The sequence below is a fragment of the Brassica rapa genome, chromosome A10 (assembly GCF_000309985.2).
Source record: "Brassica rapa cultivar Chiifu-401-42 chromosome A10, CAAS_Brap_v3.01, whole genome shotgun sequence".
Taxonomy (NCBI): Eukaryota; Viridiplantae; Streptophyta; class Magnoliopsida; order Brassicales; family Brassicaceae; genus Brassica; species Brassica rapa.
The window spans coordinates 10,508,447-10,530,853 of record NC_024804.2 but is presented as its reverse complement, the minus strand read 5'-3'; the positions used below and the strand labels follow the sequence as shown (position 1 = coordinate 10,530,853).

Here is a 22,407-nt window from a genome sequence, read left to right as displayed (position 1 = left end):
TTGAACGAATAAAAAATGAATGTTCGGGAATAAAATAGCAGGAATGAAAAGGAATGGTTTTTCTTTATCAATTTTAACAAAGAATAATTTTGTTCTTTAATTCTCTACAAAAAAAAAAGAATAAAAGGGAATGAGAAGTAATTATTATTCCTGGTGAATGGTGATTTTTTTAGAAACGTTAGAGAATGCATTATTCCTCGTCGTTCCCTGGTCACCATTCATGCCCTTAATATGTAAGCTCGGTATAGGCCGTCTCTTAACCTCGGTATGGGCTTTAGACTTTCATAGGCCCATTGTATATTGTTGTGGGTCTGTAGGATATTGGACCAAATTCTCGAACCGGATTTAGAGTGGGGTGTAATCCGCCTCCAATAATAGTCCTCCAAGAGTCTGGCGTGTCTCAAGTCGTTAGACAGTTCGGATGTTAATTTCGACTTGGGTGTTATAGTTGAGAACTTGAGATCGGTACTTTATGCATTTCCAGATCTGGTTCGAGATTCCGATTTTGTGAATTAAATGCAAGATTTGATTGATGTAAATTAAAGAAGTTGATTTTTTCTTCTTTAGAAAGCGAATCGTTTTGTTGCATGACGATCATTTTCTTTTGAGGATCTCAAGTTTCAGAATACAAACTCCGTGCATCCCTTCTTTGTTTTTCTCACTTGAATTTGTAAGAGGACACATAAAGGTTTATTTTTCTTTTTCCTCTCTGTTGACGATACTTTTCTTATTAATTAGGTTTCCTATATGATTTTTTGTTCGATCTTACTTCTTCTTTTGTCTTAACTGCTGTTTTTAGAGTTTAACATTTGAATTTGTTATGTGATCTTTAATTTCTTTTAACAAGTTACAAATTTGTAAAATAATTTCTAAAAATATTACATTAGAATATGTTTACTAAGTGTAAATGTAGATATCAAATAAATATGTAAAGCTTTTATTTATGATCGAAATGCTAACATTTTTTTTTAAATGATATTTATAGTAAACTATTTTCATATAAATTTTAAATACAAAATTAATGTTAAATTAAGTGGCATTTCTCGTAAATTACACAAAAGGTTAAGATTTTAATTAATGATCATGTTTTAATAAGAAATATATCACTAACAATTTAAAACAATAAATTAAATACTACATGCAAACTCTAAAATTATTGTATTTAAACATGTCATTTAAGCAATTAGTAATATGGTAAATGTTAAAATTATTTAACATAAAACAATATTTATGTGTATAGGTTGGGAATTGCCTAAAATATCAAATTTCTGATATCACTTTTTCATGTTTAACTTAACCACTTTTACCCTCACTTTTAAAGAGGTATAAAATACACTTATAGTCCTAGGGTTAATTAATTTAGACTTAGGGCATGATTAACCACTGTCTCTTAGCCAGAGTTTTTAACTCATGATTTGACATTTTTTTGTTTTTTTTTTGCACTTTTCGGCTAAGAGACGGCTCTTATATCTCTTATTTAAGAGACGGTTCTTAGCTTTTCTTAATTAAAAACTAAGAAAAACTAAAAATTGTCTCTTAGCCGAACCTAAGAACCCTAGTTAAGAGATTGGGGTTAATCATAGTCTTAGAGTTTAGAGTTGAAGGGTGAGATAGGATTTTGGAATGTGGAGTTTAAGATTCTAATAAATATATAAATAAATACTTATTTTTTTTAATTTATAAAGTTTAAGAAGAAATTTCGAATTTCAAAAAGAAAATTTGAAAAGAAAATAAAAAATATTCAAAAAAATTTATAATAAAGTTCAAATTTGAAAACGTATAATTCAAAAACTGAAACAAGTTTTTTTTTGTTAAATGGTTTTCATTAATAAAGAAAGCAGCAGATACATAAGGCAGGCAAGCACCAAATTACATAATATAAGAAGAAGAGAGGAGGATCAGACACATCACTGCTAGATTAAAGATAAGAAGAGCAGATGAAGGCCAGTGATTATGGAGGATCGAACCAGAACTGAGCAAGGCGAGGGCCTAAGGGATGGCTAAGGGACAATAACGCTGAGCATTTATCCCTAAGAGTATCAGATATGTATCTCAATATACGAACATGCGGCAAAACAGTCATGTAACCGTCTATTCCTCTCCTTCCAGAGCTCATAAATAGCGGTCTGCCACACTTGAAGAATTGCCAATTTAACCATAAAATCCTAGTGGGCATTAGGGAGCCATAGCAAGATATCAGCCCACACCAGAGGCACTGAAGGCAAGTGAAACCTCCGAAGCATTGATCGCCACACCACTGCAGAGAAAAAGCATTCAAAATATAGATGATTGCACGATTCATCTCCTTCTCAACATAACAAACAAATAGAATAAATAACAAAGTAGTAGTTGAATGCCTAGGAACTGAAGCCTTATGCCACACCAAAGGAGCCCGATGCTTTTGAGGCATTGACTTTCTGATAGCGTTGAAAACCTGCTTGGTGCAGAAATTTTCACACTTCGATCCGTTCACTGACCAAACCGCCTGGTCTGAGCCTGTAGTCAAGTGCAGAGTTGGGATATAGGATAGAAGCAGGACCTTATTCTCTGATCTTGTATTTGGAAATGTCCATCCATTATCAGAGCTAAGATCTGCAAGAGTCGCGCTTGAGGGGATACTAAGAGAGGTTTCAGATCCTAAAAACTTTCTTAAGATATCTAATGGTGTCCAAAGATCCCACCAGAAAAATATTGAATCTCCATTTCTGACCTCAATTCTGATAAAAGATAAAGCTTTGTGGCGTAGAGAGAGAATTTTCTTGAACATCCAAAAGCACTCATAGTTCTTATCAGGTAATGCCGAAAATTTTATTTAATTTTTTATTTATTTAAATAATTATTTATTATTATATATATAAAATAAGAATATAAAAAAATTTGCTTCTTAATGAATAATGTATTTATGAAATATTCCTAAACATAAATAATGGTATTAACAATGTGATAAACATGAATTCACGAGAATGAATAATATATTTATAAAATATTCTTAAATATAAATAAATAGTATTAACAATGTGATAAACATGAATTCATGGGTGAATATTTTGTATGGGAAAAGTACAATCCAGGCTCCGTGTTTTTCTTCTACACGCGATGTGGCACGTATTACGCGCCCTAAAAGATCCTAATCAGATCCTTATTTTCACAACATTGCTTTGTGAGTTGGTTTCCCCAATATATTTATTGATTTGTTGGCGGTGATGGTGCGTAGCTCGATTGTCTAGGTCTCCCCTTGGGCGGGGGGAGGGGCAGAAAGATAATGATCACAGATGATATTTTCTTATTTTGATACGCTCAGAGACTGCAGTCTGCAGGAGTGCATGCAGAAGATAACATTTCAAGGTAACTTGGATGGTTTACTCAGAGGATGCAGTCTGCACAAGTGCATGCAGAAGATAACATTTCAAGTTGACTTGGATGGTTTACTCAGAGGAAAACGCATTACATTTGATTTCGATTAACACATATGACCGACCAGTGGTGGACCCACATTTAGCTGACTGGCACCGTAGAAATATATATGATTACGTTTTTTACATGTTGCATAAATATTTCATGTAATAAATATTAGAGAAATTAGGTCGTATATACACAGGTTTTGTCGAAATTAGGAGAATATCCCATTCACTGTTAGACTTTTTTTAATACGAGAAAACCCCTACAGACCTACAGCCACACTATCATGTACTCTTATACTAGGTGTCAGAGACTAGGATCATAGCCCCCTATTACACACACAACACTTTTATCAAAAAAGACATCGAGGGTAAATGAAGAGCCATCAATTACAATGTTTAGTAATTATTTGGTTTGTGAAAAGTCACGCTCTCTCATTCCTCTTTTTTCCTGAACCATAAAGAATTTTTTTATATTTTCATTCCAGAGATTTCAGAGATGTTATTAGTCTGTGTAATGGAGGATTTGCAGTTGCCGAAACGCATATTTGCTTACGGGGAAGAACCTGTCGACAAATTTTTTATACTGAACACAAGTAGAAGAGGTTTGAATCCATAATCGATGCTCTAGATCTAGAAGAGGTACACTTTTTGTGGAACACAGCGTTTAGGAAGATCAAATCACAAGCCGAAAAGCCTTCATTCTACAAGCGTTTTGGACAGAGTTTGTTAGCTGCATGCTAAGAGTGAAGAAGAAGTACGATATATGGCTGATGTGATTCCCAAAAAAGAAAAAGAGCGAGATGTCCCACCACCCTCTCATGTTTCCGTTCGTTACTGTTTTAAACCAACTCATGCTAGAGAGTTAGATGAAGAAGCTGAGGTTAGCAATGTCAAACGTAAATTCCAAGGGAATCAGTAGGTGTCAATAATAATCTTTTTCATTATCCTGTTGAAATATCCGTAATGTTTATATGGTAGAGTAATAGTTATCAAAGTGGATGTAATCTCATAGAGTTCCGCCTAAGATATATAGTATACGTTACTGATCACTAGATTTGCTTATAATCTTTTCAGATACCATATTAAACTATCTTTCAAGTTACTATAGTAGAGGCTAAGGTTACCAATTAAATGTTATCTCGGAAAGTAACCTCTAAGAATACTAGTATACGCTTCATATCATATTGGTTATTACCTCGTTAATAAGTTGTGTGTATTTTGCAGAGTGAGGTGATGTGTATGTGAATGAGGATACTATGCACTCTCCAAAGGACCTGGTCTGGATGATGTAGTGGAGGATGAGGCTGTATACGAGGTTCCCGCAAAAAAATAATTGGTAGGTAAAATGTTATAAAACAGTTCAATTAGTTGATACATGTTTGGTTAGTTGTTATAGAACTTGTTAACACTTTTTAAAATGTTAGTAATATGTTAAATAATAGTTGTCGTTACCTGATAAATAGTATGTTAGATGCTACACACAAAGTTATAGTTAACATATAAAAGATTGGGTATGAAGATTTATATGAAATTTAACATCGATGAACAACATGTGTTAGTTTTAGTTAAAGTAATGTGTTACCGCTAATCATAGTGTTATATATTTTTGCAGCTCTGTCGGACCTATGATCGCAGCAACAAGTCTCTCTTGTTAGACATTGTGTAATTCTTCATGCATCTTGTGAACTAGCAAGTCGTTGGAGAAACTGTTGCTAGTAGACATCTTTAGATTCCTCATGTAGCTTGTGGACAATTATCATATTTGTTTCATATGTATATCACACCAATGTAAATAGTTACCTATATATATATATACTAATCTTTTTTACCAAAAAAAAAAATATTAATCTTAATGATACTAGTTAAATACTTGATAGCAGTGCGGTTGTCAATTTTATTATTAACGCATTAACAAAATACCATATATCTAACATTCTATTGTTAACTGCTTACAAGTATAATAAAATTACCCTTAAGACAATGTTAAAATCATTTACTACAATATTTATGTTTCAGCTTTTTCTCTAATTTTGAAATTAATATTGTCTCTAATATATTGCAGTACTATCTTTACTTGGTAGACACTAATTTATTCAATAACCAAGTAAGGTCAATTCATAGCAGTTAACAATGATTAACTTGCAAGTAATACTTCTTAACATAAAAATGATTCAAAATATGCAATGATCTTCAAGCATGTGTAAGCTACTAATTATAAACCTAATCATTAAGAAACCCACTACCAACCCACAATATATCTAACATTCCATTGTTTCCTCCTAACAAGTATCTTATCAGTTAACTTTATAATATGTTACATTACACGTCCAAGATATTATAACAGTTAACTTTGTTATTATCATATGTGAAATATGTTGCTTCGCGAGAGGTTCGGCGGAATCTTAAGCTGTGTTAAATCCTCGAAATAAAATTGATTATCTTTTCTGCTTATTTCGACCTTACTGCTACTGATAGGTAATGCGAGGGTAAAGAGCATGATGAAATTAAAGTATTTATTTAGACATCGTTGTAGGATTCATTGTGAAATCATTGTGACAATACCAGGATAAAAAGATGCTTACTTAAGAAACATTATTAATACACAAAGAGATAAAAGAATAATAGATCAGTTGCTGAAAAGTTATAAGCAAAAAGCCGAGAACATCCACAATCATAGAGGAGAAATGTGAGAGAGGTGAGGAGTAATTTATTAAATAACTACAATTTTGTGGTAGATAAGGAAGAAGATAGCTGGAGACCTACATCTCCCTAGAAAGCTACGAATGTACTATAAAAGATCAAACCAAATCTATCTCTCCCCACCTTTCTAGCTTACGTGTCTCTCCTTTAAGGATATTTTGGGCAAATCATACATAAGTTGCTACAGAGTTCACGGGTTCTTTTTGCTTTCGGGTAGTTCCCTAATTTCGCTTCAACTAAGGTATAATTGGCCAATACTCTCTATTTTATTAATATATATCAGAGGTTGCATTCTCTTTAATTGACCCCAGTAAACACAGTCGACCCCCTCACCTGAAACCTCTCACACTCTTTTTGTACTTATTATTTTCTTGATACTTATATGAAACCGATGAAAAAAGATCTTGGGTCTGCCACTGCATAGGACATGCTGTAAAAACTCTTGATCAGCCAATAACTTCTCCAAAACGTGAGACCATAGAGACGTATGAATCTCCATGCTTCCTTTTTCAGTTCCCGGGTAAGCAAGGATTTTACCATGGCCAGCAATTCCCGGTCCACCTCGAAACGCAATCGGTTTTCCCCAACCAAAATCATTTCCGAACACATTGAACCGTGGAGAGCCAGCAACAACGAGGGAATTATTTGCAACCAACCGATTCGGTATTTTCGGGCTCTTCACCCAATTCTCAGCAAACTTTCGAAGTTCTTCATTCGTTTGTGACCTCACAGTTTTGTTTAGCTGCAAAGCAGCCCAACCCAGCCCATTGTGAAGCATTTCTCCGGTGGTTGTCGTCGCAGTGGCCAGTCCGATCATGTTTCCAAAACACTTTTTCTCGACTGGAGGGTTTAGCCTCTGTCTAATATCCATTGCCACCTTGCAATGAATAACTTCTTCCGGGTTGAGATCACTGTTTCTGATTATTGATTGCCACATATGCCCCAACACAGCTTGGAACGACGAGATCTTCAGATCCTCACCATAACCAACAACCTCGTCGTTGGCTTTAGCTTTGAGCTTAGAGATGTGTGCACTCGTGAACCGAAAGATCTTCTTTTCGAGATGCGGCAACGAAACAAGCCCAGCATGTGATGATGGTACCGTCTCTGAGATGGGAATTCGAATCGGGTAATCAATCCCGTCGAGAAACCATCCACAAAGAGGCAAAGGAGGAAACATTTTCGGGTCAAAACCGGTAGAGAAAATCTCAGTCCATGTTTTGAAGAAACTCCAGAACGAAGTTCCGTCTGCAACCAAATGGTTATAACCATATCCAATGAAAACTCCATCTTTTAACTCCGTTACTTGGAACGCAATCAACGGTTTTGAGACCCCTTCCCAGCTTTGAACTCCGTTCGCTGGGAAAAACTCACGCCAGTAATCAGGGACAGTACCATTGGCCGGTTCTAAAACATCCCTCACCGAGACAGTCTTGGCCGAAGCATGCACGAATTTGACACCTGAACCATCGCAATCTATGAAAAATGACTTTGTTCCGTCATCTAAGTTGTCGATCTTCACTAAACGTCCAGCAAATGGATAGAAAATCTTCAATGCGGCGGAAAGAGAAGACTTCAGCTGAGAGATCATGTGGGTTCCCGGGTTGGGTTGCGGAAAGATAAGAGCTCTTTGTGCGTATTCAGTTCGAAGGAAGGAGAGATCCCATGGAGTTAGATGGATCTTAACCCGTTCCGATCCATCCTCGTAGTTTTCTGGTCGAACAATGGTGTCAGAGATTACTACGATATGCACCATTTTTTTAAAAAAGATTTTTTTTTTGTTTTTGATATGCACCAATGGGTGGGAGTAGTGATAGACTGCGACGGATTTGCGCATATTTAAATGATCCAATCTCACCTAATTACGCTGCACATGCGAGTGTATATATATATATATATTTAAATGATCCAATCTGACCTAACGATACGATCGAGCCGGTGCAATAATGTTGAATAATGATAAAAACAGACAAAAATAGACAAATGTAAAGTCATGTCATCATCTTATTCCTTTTAAGATCAGAGATTTTGTTGGGTTTCAAAATTTGACAGGCTGATGATGTATCATATGCGGGTGTGTTTTTTCTTTGGTAAAAATGTTACATAGTAGTACCGTCTTCCAGATATTTGATAGGAGAGCACATAAAAACTAGTAGGAGATGACTATTCTTCTCTAAACAACAAGAAAGCCAACATATTAGCTTAACAAAACAACAATAATAGGGCGTGTAAAACTTTAGCACAACCTAAACTAGAAGACTAATTAAGCGAAGGAGAAATGTCTGGACAAACTTCAGCTCTCAAGAGGATACCCACGGTTAAACCGCGAGACTGGACTAGGTAGAGTTTGGCTTGCACAAAGGCTAACTCGAATAAGATTACGCCTCAACGTAAACAAATATCGAAAGCAACAATCACCGTCAAGCTAGCCAAGCAGCACGAACCCCCAGGGCTTTAGGCTCAAAATATTATAAGATGTTCAGGGGTGCCAAATGTGGCAAATTTCACCCTAGTCTAGTGGATGTTACTGTATCCTCTTGACCAACCTTTCAAGTGTTCGACTTAATTCCCCTTCTGGATAATAATAATATTATTGTTCTTTTGATGGTAATAACAATTTAATTTGATTCATTCATGGATAGACACGGTTAGTTACTTAATCTAACAGTGCACAAAAAAAAAGTTACTTAATCTAACAACTAGTTTCTTTAATTTTACATCTATCTTATTAAAACTCAAGTACAAAATTGGAATGTTTGGAGACTTGAATAAGACTATTAAAAAATTTGGAGTGTTTGGAAACATAGATTGCAGTCTTTAAAAAAAAAAAAATTTTGTTTAAAAACAAAGATAGTAGTATTAAGAAAAAAAGTAATGGGCTTATGTTTTTAAAAAAAATTGAAAGTTATCTAGGCCAATTTTAAAATATACCAAAATGGGTCAATCTAATTGCCTAAATTTTTTTTTCTAAACTAACCATAAAACAAAATTTAAACTTTCTATACATATTTCAAATCAAAATAATAATTCAAAGTTGATTTATATCAAAAATTGATTCACAAATATACATATATTCAAAAATGGATTTTTACTAAACTACTTTTCAATAACCATTATAAAAAATATTGTCAATATATATAAGAAAAATATAATACAAATCCCAATTTGAAATACCAACTCAAATTATAGTTTTTATATTTCATATTAAGTTTTCAAAATAAAATATATGTAATTATTTATATGATGGTATGTATAAAATACTATTAAATAAATGATTACTTATATGATGGTACATATAAAATACGATTAATTATATGATGACAAAATACGATATATAATAATGACTAGGGATGGACTTTTGGGTATCCATACGGGTTTGGTTCTGATAGGTTTGCATTTCGGGTTTTCGGAGTCAAAGATTTCAGTCTTATTAGAATGTTTCTAAATTTTGGTTTGAGTTCGATTTGGATCTTTGGGGGTTTGGTTCGGGTTTGGATAACTAATTTAAATTATTTCTAAAGTTTTAAATCATTATATATTTTAAATTTCTCAAAATGTATAAATAAAATAATATATTACGTATAAATTTGAATAACATATGTCATAATACTTAAGCTTAACATATCAATTGGCTTGATTTAAAATTTTGGATACGAAATCAATAATTATTTTAAGTATTTTTGGTGATTTGAATATATTTTAACTATTTCAGATATTTACTTTTGACTATCTATATATATTTTCAAGTATTTAAACCAATTTAAAAGTATCATTCTTGATGTTTTATATACGTTAAATCTAAAAATAATTAATATATATAAGTATATAAATCTATTTTTAGATAAATTCGGATACCCAAATACTTCGGTTCGGATCAGATTCGGTTCTCTAAATAACAAAATTTTGAATAATTAGAATATTTAATCAATTTATGTTCGGGTTTGGTACTATATTTTGGATCGGTATCGGTTATCTTCCTCGGATTCATTTTTCCAAATCCTAATAATTACATGAAAAACAAATATCAACATATTTTTTAAAATATACACCCGCGCAGGCGCGCGGGTCAAAGTCTAGTCTTATATTATTAAAGAAAAATTTGCTAAATTGGGTAAAAAAAACGGAATCTCATCCTTCTAATCTTTTACTTCTAAATAATCTCCTTAATACCCTTTCACATTGAACTAGGAGTTAACCCGTGCTACGTGCATCTATCTTATTAAAACTCAAGTACAAATTATGTTTGTTTGGAAACATATATAGCATTTAAAAAAAAAAGATGTTTTGAAACATGGATTACAGTTTAAAAAAAACAGGTTTGTTTGGAAACATGGATAACAGTTTATTAAGAAAAAAAAAGTAATGGACTTATATTTTTAATTTTTACGAAAAATTGGACGTCCATTATATTATGAGAAACTATCTATCTGGTACCTAATCGGGTTCAGTTCATGTTGTTTGGGTTCGGGTTTCCGGGATCAAAGATCTCAGCCCCATTTGAATATTTCTAAATTTTAGTTCGGGTTCACTTCGGATTTTTTCGGATTTGGTTCGAGTTCGAATAACCCATTTAAATTATTTTTAAATTTTTAAAATTCATTATATACTTTAAGTTTCTCAAAAAAATATAAACAAAATAATATATTAAATATAAATTTGAATAATATATGTTAGAATACCTAAACTTAACATATAAATGAGTTTAGTTCAAATATTTGGATAGAGAATCAATAAATATTTTAAGTATATACTTTTACTATTTTAGATATTTACTATTGATTATTTGTATATATTTTCAAGTATTTAAACCAACTTAAAAGTATCATTATATTCTAGATGTTTTTATATACATTAAATCTAAAAATAATTAATATATATCATTATATAAATCTATTTCGGATACATTCGAGTACTCGAAATACTTCGGTTCGGATCAGATTCGGTTCTTCAAAAACCAAAATTTTGAATAATTAGGATATTTAATCAATTTCGGTTCGGATTTGGTACTACTTTTTCGGATCGGGATCGGGATCGGTTCTTCAGATTCAAGTATTTTGCTCACCCCTTATATTATTGACATGAAAAACAAATAGAAACTTTGAAAAATACATCCGCGCGGGTGTGCAGATCAAAGTCTAGTGGTTATTTTATTTTCAAATCCTAACCATATAGTTATTTTTTTGAACGTTGTATTCTGTACAACAACAAATTTTGAATTTTATGTTTGTGTGAATAGTTTTGGTTTTGGTAGGGAAATGTGATTTTCAGTTTTGGCGAAAAAATACGATTTTGCGGTTTTGCCAGAAAATCATCTTTTCTGGTTATAGCGAGAAAACGTGATTTTGCTGTTTTGACAGAAAAACACTATTTTGCGATTTTGACAGAAAACGCTATTTTGCGGTTTTGACGAAAAAAATGATATTTTGAGGATGTGACGGGAAACATGATTTTTTTTTGTTTTAACAGGAAAACACGATTTTCTTATTTCGACGGGAAAGCTCAATTTGTGAAAAAATGTAATTTTGCAATTTTATGATTTTGGTAGGACAACGCGATTTTTTGGTTTTGGCAAAAAAAATCGATTTTATGGATTTTGCAATACAGCTAAATTATAATTTTCCTAATTTCATAAACCTACATTTTTTAGCTATTTGGACCGACCACTGTCCATATAGACCAGTTTGGTGCCCATAGGCACAATTGGACTTCACCCATTTAGACCCATTTAAATTTGGTCCTATATGGGCGTGTATCCATATTGGTCCATAACAATTTGGACACGGGCCGCCCATGGACAACCCACCCATTTGGCATCCCTACTTCGCCGAAGCTCTTACGGTAAGTTATGTTTATAATTACCTTTGTATTTTTCGATTTAAGGTAGTATATTGAATTGCATGTTGGTTTTCCCTTATTTGATTTTCTTGAACATATTTCGAGTTAGGTTTCATTTCGGTTGTTCTATTTCATGGGTATATGTTGTTAAAGTTGATACTTCATAGATTCGTGATACACTAAATATTGGATCTTTGATACTGTCAAGTTAATAGTGGTTGTTGTAATATTTTGGATTCAATTTCAGATGACCAATTTATACTTTACTTCTTTGGAATCAATATCAAGCTAAGACAATCAATTCTAGAGGACCTGAAGGGTAAATATTCATTCAGCACAGCTTACAACTACATGCATCAAACTAACCGAGATAAAGATTACTAGAGAGCAAGAGAAAATAGTGATTTAGTCCTGATTTAAACTTTGAAAAGAAGAAAATGTCAGTGGAAGAATAGGGTATCAAGAATAGGGTATCGGGTAAGAGGAGTTTTTCTATGGTTTATGCCATCAAATCTTGATAAAATATAGTGATAAGATCTGCTAACCAAACTTTTTTAGAATTTAGGAATTTCATACTTGTTTCGGCAGAAAAGCTGTCTACCAATATAGAACAAAAGGAAAGTGGCAGAATTTCGTATTCTACTTAGGGGGCGACTGGTTTTCCCGCTACCACCCGTAAACGCAGATTTTGCGGTTGGTAGCGGTTGTCGGCGGTTTGCAACAATCACTCAAATCGCTCTAAATCATTTTAAACCGCTCCGAATCTCATAAATTCAAAAGCTGGCTCCAGCTAGCGTTTGCGGTTGTGGGCGGTTGCAGGACGGTAAAAAGTTTTTCTTTTTTTTTAAACAATATATATACAAAAGTAAAAATATTTAATAAAAAATTTAAAATTAAAATTATTAAAATATTAAAATATATCTATTATATTTTAATTAATATTATGAAATTTTATAATAAAAACAATTTCAATAAATTTTCAAAAATTAAAATTATAACTTTCTAAATATAAATTTTATAGTTATTATAATTTTATGATTTTTGATATTTTTATAATTATATTAAATGTAAATATTGTTAATTTATTATTTGACTGTTACTGCATTTGGTAGTTAACCAGTCATAAATCACCCGCAAACGCACCAATTTTTAACTGTAGTACCAGTCGTACAAATCTCTTAAAACCGCTAGAAACCGCAAACGTCCGCATCCACAAACTCTCGCAACCGCAACCGCTGCGTTTGAACCAGTAAGGCCCTTAATGTAGATCGAAATAAGAATGGTAGATGATGGTAGAAAATACTTTCAGAAACATGTAGAATAATTATGAAAAGATAGAACGTGTATTCTCTATTTTCCAGAATTATGTATAAGTGGTACTAATTGTTTCCATTTTCGTGTAATGTACACCTACCAAGAGTAAAAGTAATAAAAAATTCAGAATATACATTCTCGAAACAGTAGATCAACTTTTTAAAAGTTTCTTATAATTTGTAATTTTTCAAAAAATTAATGTCGAACCAATCATATTGTCAATAAAATCACATTTTTATTTATTCACTTAAAAAATAAAACATTTTATTTTATTTCTTCAGTTAAGGGTATTTTAGAAAAAAATAAGAAAAAGAGGAAATGTGTATTGGATCATAAATTTTTAACTCTTTAAAATTTAATGACTATTATAAATTTAACATTGATTCATATGCATGAGCGTTCAGGGGACCGGTCGGTTTCGGTTCGGTTGATTTGGATTTTCGGATTTTTGATGTTATGTTCATAAGTCTCGTTCGGATTTTACTAATTATCGGTCGGGTTTGGTTCGGTTCCTTCCAGGTTCGGTCAGATCGGATGGTAACCAATGTTTGAAATCTTCCAAAAATATATTTCTTAAACCTCAAAAATTGACAAAAAAAATTCAAAATATAAAAATTATTCACCAATCTAATTAAAAACTAGTTAAACTATCTAAATTAACTAAAAATATTCAAAATAACAAATAAAAAACTACAAAAACATTTTGAATACTCAAAAATATCTCAATCACCTTAACATATATAAAAACATTAACATATTTAACTAATTTCAGATATCTTCGGATCCTAGTTTGGATTTCGGTTAACCAAACTCTAAAGTACTAAGCTCATAAGTTTCGTTCGGATATTTTTGTATAACCATTCAGATTCAGTTTCGATTTTTCGGTTCGGATTTAGATAAGTATTTCAGGTTGAGGTAAAAACGTCCATGCCTATTGATTTATTTGTGCATCAGAACTACTGTATGAATATATTTGCGCGCATGTGCAAGGAGCGCCTTTGTATAAGGTCCATCAAAATTTGGATCCCATTTTTATCGGCTTTTCTTCTACATTTATAATCATGTAAATTATGATCAGGTCGGATAATAACTACAAGATAAAACATATTTGATTAGAGCCCATTTTTAGTTGTAGCTCAGGGCCACCCTACTACTAAAAGCGTCTAAGCCAGGCCTGGCGTCATATTGTCATGATGTCATCAACCATATCTATATTCACATAATATATGTAATTAGTGTCACAAACCATATTTAAAAGTTCACATAATGCAAGATATTAGATTGGTGTTTGTATCTTATCAAGGCCGTCTTAGTCCGTAGACCTTGGCCCAAAAGGTTCCCATAACTAGTAGAAACTGAACCGTGGCGCAAAACTTACAAAGGAAAGGCAAAAAAACGCTACAAAGTACAAACTACAAAAAAAACGACTTCTTGTTTGGGTGGGGGCTAGATATAATAACTTGCCACAAAAAGGGCCTGTCAAGAAATTAGAGATGCAATTAGTCCTCAAAAAGTAAATTTTGAGGTTGAAGCTCCAATGTCTTTGTTCAAAGACTTTATTTAGAGGTAAAGTTATGTCTTGTAACCACCAAACAGCTCCTTTTCATCTACACTCTCAATATTTTTAAGACATATGTGTGTTGCCTTGCTTTGACTTGTCTCTCTCTCTCCAACTTCCCTCCTTCAACATAAAGCCAAATCCTAAATCCAAACCGAACCAAACCTATACCAAAACGTACCAAACATAACCGACTGGTATCATGAGTAAACCGGAAAGAAAACTGAATTAATTTGTTCATGCAAATACAAACCGTATTCTTTCTGCTTCACACAAACAAACATTTCGTTTTCTTCACATGAAAAATCAGATACGATCTGCCATTAGTAACCTAAACACAAAGCAAGGTTAGGTGTATGACATAGACCCTTTTGAATAATCAAACAATACATAACAACGTAAGATCCATATTCCCTCTTCGGACATCCATCTCCTTTCAAAGAAACCCACATTCAGACAAGAGAAGAAAGAGGAAAACAAAGACATAAACAGAGAGATGCAGCTGCATATATCTCCGAGCTTAAGACATGTGACGGTGGTCACGGGGAAAGGATTGAGAGAGTTCATAAAAGTGAAGGTGGGTTCTAGAAGATTCTCGTATCAGATGATGTTTTACTCTCTGCTCTTCTTCACTTTTCTTCTCCGGTTCGTCTTCGTTCTCTCCACCGTTGATACTATCGACGGCGATCCCTCTCCTTGCTCCTCTCTAGGTAAGTTGTTCTTGTCCCTTCATTTATTATTATTTTTTTTCTCTAAATCCGGAAAATAGTAAAAAGATGAACTACTTTTGGTTTTAAAGAAAAACTATACTTTTGATCATTTCGTCACAAATTAAAATATATAAATGCGATTTTTTTTTAAACGCAAGTTACCGTTTTCTCAAATCATTGTACGTATGTTACCATTTTTTTTAAAAATACACACTTATTCAGGCTTATAAATAAACAGTTATAGGAATATGAACTTAACCTCAAGTTCTTGTAATAAAATAACCTAAGCGAAAATATTGAATATTTTCTAGAGATTTACGCTCAAAAGTGAATAATCCAAGAACTTGTTGGTGTGTTTCAGGTTTAGTTTGTAGGGTATTGGTCGAGCTTGATTAAATATTTATGAACATTTCAAGAGACAAAGATATGAATTATTTAATCTAAAATTTAATATATAAAATCATATTAATAAACACATTTTAAAATTTGTCAATAAAATTAATTGCATTGTTTGAAATCAATTTATTTTTTTTGGTAAAATTGAAATCAATTTATATTAAAATGTATATGTACATCTTGTTATTGATTTTTGAATTATTATATATTAGTTTATTCTTAAAATATAGAATCTACAAGTTAGTTTGAGAAGATAATTTATAAAGCGGAAATCAAAACTAAATTAAATAACTAGCCAAATTTTTGAAAAACCAAAATCTACAGCAAAAAGCAAAATCCAAAGATTACTCAAACGATCAATGCCTAAATATAAGAAAGTATGTTTCTTTTTAATTAACTGCAGCTTGCTTAGGAAAAAGACTAAAGCCAAAGCTTTTAGGACGAAGAGCTGAGACTGGTGTAAGTGCTCTAACTTCAGACTTTAGACTCTTGAGCATATTACATTTACTGTGGTTAAAAAGGTTAAACTTCTTTTGTTATTTATTTAGAATGTTCCAGAAGCTATGTACCAAGTGTTGGAACAACCTTTAAGTGAACAAGAGCTAAAAGGACGATCAGACATACCACAAACACTTCAAGATTTCATGTCTGAAGTCAAAAGAAGCAAATCAGACGCAAGAGAGTTTGCTCAAAAGCTAAAGGAAATGGTGACATTAATGGAACAGAGAACCAGAACGGCTAAGATCCAAGAGTATTTATACCGACATGTTGCATCAAGCAGTATACCGAAACAACTTCACTGTTTAGCTCTTAAACTAGCACACGAGCATTCCATAAACGCAGCCGCACGTCTCCAGCTTCCAGAAGCCGAACTAGTCCCAACCTTAGTCGACAACAATTACTTTCACTTTGTCTTGGCGTCAGACAATATTCTTGCAGCCTCGGTCGTGGCTAAGTCTTTGGTTCAGAACTCTTTAAGACCTCATAAGATCGTTCTTCACATCATAACGGATAGGAAAACTTATTTCCCAATGCAAGCTTGGTTCTCATTGCATCCTCTGTCTCCAGCGATCATTGAGGTGAAGGCTTTGCATCATTTTGATTGGTTATCGAAAGGGAAAGTTCCGGTTCTGGAAGCTATGGAGAAGGATCAGAGAGTGAGGTCTCAGTTCAGAGGCGGTTCATCGGTTATTGTTGCTAACAACGAGGAGAATCCAGTTGTTGTTGCTGCTAAGTTACAAGCTCTTAGCCCTAAGTACAACTCCTTGATGAATCACATCCGTATACATCTACCAGAGGTAGACTTGATCCTTGACTTGTGACAAATACTCTGACCATTACAAAGCTAAACCTGTCTTTTAATTCTTTGTTTTTTTCTGCAGTTGTTTCCGAGCCTAAACAAGGTTGTGTTTCTAGACGATGACATTGTGATACAAACAGATCTTTCACCACTTTGGGACATTGACATGGACGGGAAAGTTAATGGAGCAGTTGAGACATGTAGAGGAGAAGACAAGTTTGTCATGTCAAAGAAGTTCAAGAGTTACCTCAATTTCTCAAACCCGTTAATAGCCAGACACTTCGACCCAGAGGAATGTGCTTGGGCTTACGGGATGAATGTGTTCGATCTAGCTGCTTGGAGGAAGACTAATATAAGCTCTACTTACTATCATTGGCTCGACGAGGTAAATCAAAAACAACTAACTTGCTAACAAATACCATCACGCATTGATCAACTTAAGCTTGACTATTTTTCATGTTGCAGAACTTAAAGTCAGACCTGAGTTTGTGGCAGCTCGGAACTTTGCCTCCAGGGTTGATAGCTTTCCACGGCCATGTCCAGACCATAGATCCGTTCTGGCATATGCTTGGTCTTGGATACCAAGAGACCACAAGCTTTTCTGATGCTGAAAGTGCAGCTGTTGTCCATTTCAATGGAAGAGCTAAGCCTTGGCTTGATATAGCATTTCCTCATCTACGTCCTCTTTGGGCTAAGTATCTTGATTCTTCTGACAGGTTCATCAAGAGCTGTCACATCAGAGCATCATAATAATCACATATCAAAGACGCTGGACCCAGAGAAGAGATTCACAGATCAGTCCATAGGTGCAAACTTTTCTGCAATGGAGTTTTTACTTCACTGGTCAAGTTTCCCTCTTCCAAGATCATGTTCTGATGTCTCTCCTGTTTCTAATTTTTTGTACTTTCAAACTCTTACGACAAGGAAGTAAAAACCCGTTCTATGTATTAATGTAAGCATAATGTGAGAAACGATCTGCCAGACTCTATCTTAAATTTACATGTGAATAGATAAAGTTGCGCCAAGCAATTGGAGTTTACAATGCCAAATCATTGTTCAAAAGATAACTGTTATAAGAAGATAACACCGAGAAGACCAAAGCAACCATAAGACTAAGAAAGCCGAGAAAGAGGAGAGCAAAACAAATGGACTTTTGTTCTTTTTTTCTTTTTTTTCGGAGGAAGCAAGAAGCAAACCAGTTGATGATTTTCTTGAGGGTCGTCCCAGTTAAGCAACTGGTGGACGAAGGACGTGATCCTGAGAAGTATCGACTGAAGCAGGAGGCATGAACTGCCACATGGCAACTCCTGGGTAACTGATGACTGGCACCATCTTGTTTCCGGGAGCTTGGCCTTGCGCAGAAGCAAAAGCAGTTGGCATCATAGGTGGGGCTGGGAAGAAGCTTGGTTGAGGAGGAGCATTCATGGCTTTCAGCTGTTGCTCCAGCTTCTCTTTCTCTGTCTTCAGCCTCTGCTTCTCATCTCGCAGCTCGTTCTTCTCGGTCTGATCGAGATCACAAGGAAACTAGTAAGCATTCGAAGATTTTTATATGGAAAAAGAAGGGATTACAAAGCAAACACCTTTAACTCTTTGATTTTGTCTTGAAGACTCGAATTGGAGTCCTTCAACTTCTGCGCCTCGCCACGTAGTTGTGTAACCATGCGGACAGCATCGACCAAGATTGCAGCCTTGTCTGTTTTGGGAGGATTCCCCGGCTCCAAAATTGCACCCAATTCCATAAACCTGTAATTCATTTAAACAGGCGATGAAGTTTGATTCAAAAAATAGGAAATGCAAAACAGAAAAAGCTTACTTGTCATTCAGCCTGTCACGTCGCTGCTTCTCTCTACAGGCTTTAGAGCTAGTGGCAGAGGACGATTCACATCTCGCCCTGAGAAAAGTAAATGATCAGGATTACTTTTTTTTCTTTCGGATGATACCTTATCAAGCCAAAGACATTTCGAGAGAGCCAATACAGATAAGCTAATACAGTTTAACAACAAATCGATTCATCAAAAGTTTAAAAGTTCCGGAAGTTGCTAGAGTTTTGCTCTCTGGAATAGAGCATCCTTACCTCTTTTTGGAGCCAGGTTCCTTGGTGGCTTCTGAATTTCCAGCTGAGCCATCAACTCCAAGACTGAGCCAACAAGCAAAAAATCAACGCAACTAAGCTATGTCAATATATTTCTAAATCAAAGAAAAATATTGACATGGTAAGGTCAAAGTAGCCACTGCAACAAAGAAATGCGCTTTCCAGAAAAGGAATCTAATTCCCCACCGATCAATCGATACCCGAATCAAGAAACATGCCAGGCACACAGATACAGGTTGACTTTGAATTAACAAAAACACAAGACTTAACCAAGTGCAAGGATGATATCTAAAGAAACCAACTTTAAGCTTACGTAACAACTAATCTCACAAGTTTTCTACTAAGCCAATCAAATTACAAAAGTCTGTAACTTTACTCATACGCTATCATCTCTTCTGAAACCCTTCGAATATGTGAGCAAGTAATTAAGGTTTCCTTTGAAAAATGATTTCGCCTAAAATCAATCTGAGCTTCTTTAGAACCCTAATTGAATCACTTAGAGCCTAAAAAGGGAACCTGGAAACGCCAATAGGTTGCTGGTGAAGAGGCCAGGAGAAGCCAGGGCCTTGAATTGTGAAACTTCCATACTCTGCGTCGATCAATTCGGATATCCAATTAGCGTTTTCGGGCGACACCATCTCCTCAAACTCAAAGACGCTGAGCTATTTTTTTCCACTCCCGGAGGAAATTGGATCTTCCAGGCGGCGATCAGCGAGGTTCTGTTCGGGAAGAGGGAAGCTTAACGGAATCGATTTTTTTTTTTGTTGGTTGTGGAAGGAAACAGAGAGAGAGAGAGAGAGAGGAGGAAAACTGTTGGAGGCGAGTTGTGGAATCTTTGGAATCCAGATATTAGTGTTGTTTTCACGCGCATACGTTTTGGGCTTTCAAGGCCCATCCATGACGTATATACAAATCATTTTATAATTCTTTCCCTGCATTTTATTTCTTTTTGTTACATCATCGCATTTATTAAACATACATGTAATTTTGTTTTCTTTGTTTGTTTATTCAATACTATAGAAAATCTAATGGTGTAAATTTTTTAAACAATAGTGTACATAAGTTTCGTATGTTTTGGTTGAAAAAACTGCTAAAAATGGATAACTTCTACACAATGCAATGCAGTTTTGCGAGAATAATATGAGTTTGTAAATATTTGCTGTAAAAAAAAAAAAAAAAAATTAGTGCGAGAAATTTAATACACCGGAACATGAGATGCGATAATTACTGTCCAAGATGTGGAGAGCCAGAAGAAACTGCTACTCATGCCATATTTGAATGTTCTCCAACTCTATAAGTATGGTCCCTAGCATCAATACCATCTGCTTCTGACATCTTTCCTTTGTCTAGCATTTATGCCAACATGGACCATCTGTTCTGGAGGAAGAATGACATTGCTCAACCAGAATTTGGATAATATGGTATATCTGGAAGGTCCAAAATGATAAACTTTTTAGAAGAATAGACAAAGATCCTATGGAACTAGTCAGATATGATGAGAGTGAATGCTAGGCGTGGTTTAATGCGAATGAGCTGGTACCGGAAACCCAACAAGAGCTTCATAACTAGGAATCCCAAGCCATATGCTTGGAAAATATATGTATGGTGGATGGATCATGGAGTTCAATGGCACATTTTAATGGTTGCAGATGGGTTTGGAAGGATAGCCTAGAACAAATACAACTGATGGGAATGCGTAACTTAATTAGGCGAGAATCTGTCTTACATTCGGAAGTGGAGGGGCTGCGATAAGTGATGGAAAGCATATTTCTACATTTCCCGTGTCAGAGCTTTGGAACAGACTGCAAGGATCTAATAGAAATGATAAGAGAGCCTCAAGTTTGGCCAGGTTTTGCAACTGAATTGGAGGCCATAAAGATGCTTAAGCTATGTTTTCCGGAATTCAAGATCTCTCACATCCCAAGAGCACAAAATGGAATATATGATTCGTTAGCTAAGTCTGCTAGAACATTTCATAGGAAGCTTTGTTACATTGGTTGTTCTGTTCCGGTTTGGTTATCCAGACCACCTAAGTTCCTTGAGTAATAAAACAACCGTTCAATGTCAAAAGAAATATATATATATATATATATATATAATTAGGTTTCGACTGCGTCACTAAAAAAACTATAAAGTATACCGCCAACCGGACATAACTCAAATTGTTTTGTTATATACAAAATACAGTATATGTTACTTTTTTCTTTTTGGGTAGTTATTTCGGATCAGCTTAGTTGGATTGGTGAACATATATTGTTGGATGGTCGTGATCTTGGAGATCTCATTTCTTCTGCTTCCTCCCGTACACACATGAAAATTCCATAATGATTTGGTAACACAGAACTCCGAATTATTCACTTGAAAAATATGTGTATAATATATATTAACCTATATGTACAATCAGTCAGTACGGTGTTATCTTAAGTTGGTATAGTTTTTCTAAATGTAAGATCTTGAAACTAGGAATCGGTAGATTATAATTAATTAAGGGGCTATGTGATAATAAAGGAACCAAGACTCCAGCGATATACAAGATATGATATTTACGTATGTGTATCATTTGAGTTCGATATGATATTCACGTATTTGTACCATTTGAGTTCTGTACATAATTATATTACATATTGTATATCAGTATATAGCTATATAAAAGCATTTCTTTCTTGTTTTAAGATAACAGCATAGTTAAAAAGAAGAATATAACATTCATGTTTAACTATTCCACTTTTTGACAAAAAAAAAACTAATCAACTAGCATTGCAAATATACAGAGGAGGGGTAAAATATATAAATATACTTGTTAGTGTCAACTTTTTAGAAAATAAATATAAGATTCCCATTGACATTTCCAGTTCATGTCGAAAGTGTTACAATTTAGAGAAGGGGGACACAAAGTAGGGTCGTTTTCTTAAAAAAAAATATAGAAGAATCTTTTGAGGGGAGATGGTTAAAAGAAATTTCCCCAGATAGCGCCTCTTATGTTTTGTTTTTAATAAAACAATTAATACTAATTAATTTCGCATAAACATATCAAGTAGAAGTCGAGTTATTTTCTTTCAAAAATATAAGGAAAAGCCAATTTGATAAATAGACTACTTGAT

At 34.0% G+C, this 22,407-nt stretch overlaps 3 protein-coding genes across 3 annotated transcripts; 1 reads left to right on the top strand and 2 right to left on the bottom strand.

Moving 5' to 3' along the window:
- Window positions 1–6,444: 6,444 nt before the first annotated feature.
- On the bottom strand, window positions 6,445–8,748 carry LOC103846107 (uncharacterized acetyltransferase At3g50280). Its single transcript, XM_009123023.2, has one exon. It carries the CDS (start codon window positions 7,936–7,938, stop codon window positions 6,445–6,447), a length of 1,494 nt encoding a protein of 497 aa, XP_009121271.2. The 5' UTR covers window positions 7,939–8,748.
- Window positions 8,749–14,439: 5,691 nt separating this feature from the next.
- LOC103844924 (probable galacturonosyltransferase 12) lies at window positions 14,440–18,195 on the top strand. Its single transcript, XM_009121752.3, has 5 exons — window positions 14,440–15,518; window positions 16,318–16,373; window positions 16,463–17,212; window positions 17,297–17,599; window positions 17,680–18,195. Exons 1-5 carry the CDS (start codon window positions 15,305–15,307, stop codon window positions 17,962–17,964), a joined length of 1,608 nt encoding a protein of 535 aa, XP_009120000.2. The 5' UTR covers window positions 14,440–15,304; the 3' UTR covers window positions 17,965–18,195.
- A 5-nt stretch (window positions 18,196–18,200) lies between these two features.
- Window positions 18,201–20,143, bottom strand: LOC103844925 (transcription factor ILR3). Its single transcript, XM_009121753.3, has 5 exons — window positions 19,823–20,143; window positions 19,289–19,351; window positions 19,028–19,105; window positions 18,795–18,957; window positions 18,201–18,717 (listed from the first exon to the last, which is right to left on the bottom strand). Exons 1-5 carry the CDS (start codon window positions 19,942–19,944, stop codon window positions 18,442–18,444), a joined length of 702 nt encoding a protein of 233 aa, XP_009120001.1. The 5' UTR covers window positions 19,945–20,143; the 3' UTR covers window positions 18,201–18,441.
- Between the last annotated feature and the right edge of the window lie 2,264 nt (window positions 20,144–22,407).

What these genes read in the sequence shown, in the direction of transcription:
- LOC103846107 (XM_009123023.2), bottom strand. Translation starts at nt 7,938, where the DNA reads ATGCGCAAATCCGTCGCAGTCTATCACTACTCCCACCCATTGGTGCAT.
- LOC103844924 (XM_009121752.3), top strand. Translation starts at nt 15,305, where the DNA reads ATGCAGCTGCATATATCTCCGAGCTTAAGACATGTGACGGTGGTCACG. An exon ending in TCCGTATACATCTACCAGAG is followed by an intron (nt 17,213 to 17,296) that starts GTAGACTTGATC and finishes TTTTTTCTGCAG; the next exon opens with TTGTTTCCGAGCCTAAACAA. An exon ending in ACTATCATTGGCTCGACGAG is followed by an intron (nt 17,600 to 17,679) that starts GTAAATCAAAAA and finishes TTCATGTTGCAG; the next exon opens with AACTTAAAGTCAGACCTGAG.
- LOC103844925 (XM_009121753.3), bottom strand. Translation starts at nt 19,944, where the DNA reads ATGGTGTCGCCCGAAAACGCTAATTGGATATCCGAATTGATCGACGCA. An exon ending in CAACCTATTGGCGTTTCCAG is followed by an intron (nt 19,352 to 19,822) that starts GTTCCCTTTTTA and finishes TTGTTGGCTCAG; the next exon opens with TCTTGGAGTTGATGGCTCAG. An exon ending in GAACCTGGCTCCAAAAAGAG is followed by an intron (nt 19,106 to 19,288) that starts GTAAGGATGCTC and finishes TACTTTTCTCAG; the next exon opens with GGCGAGATGTGAATCGTCCT.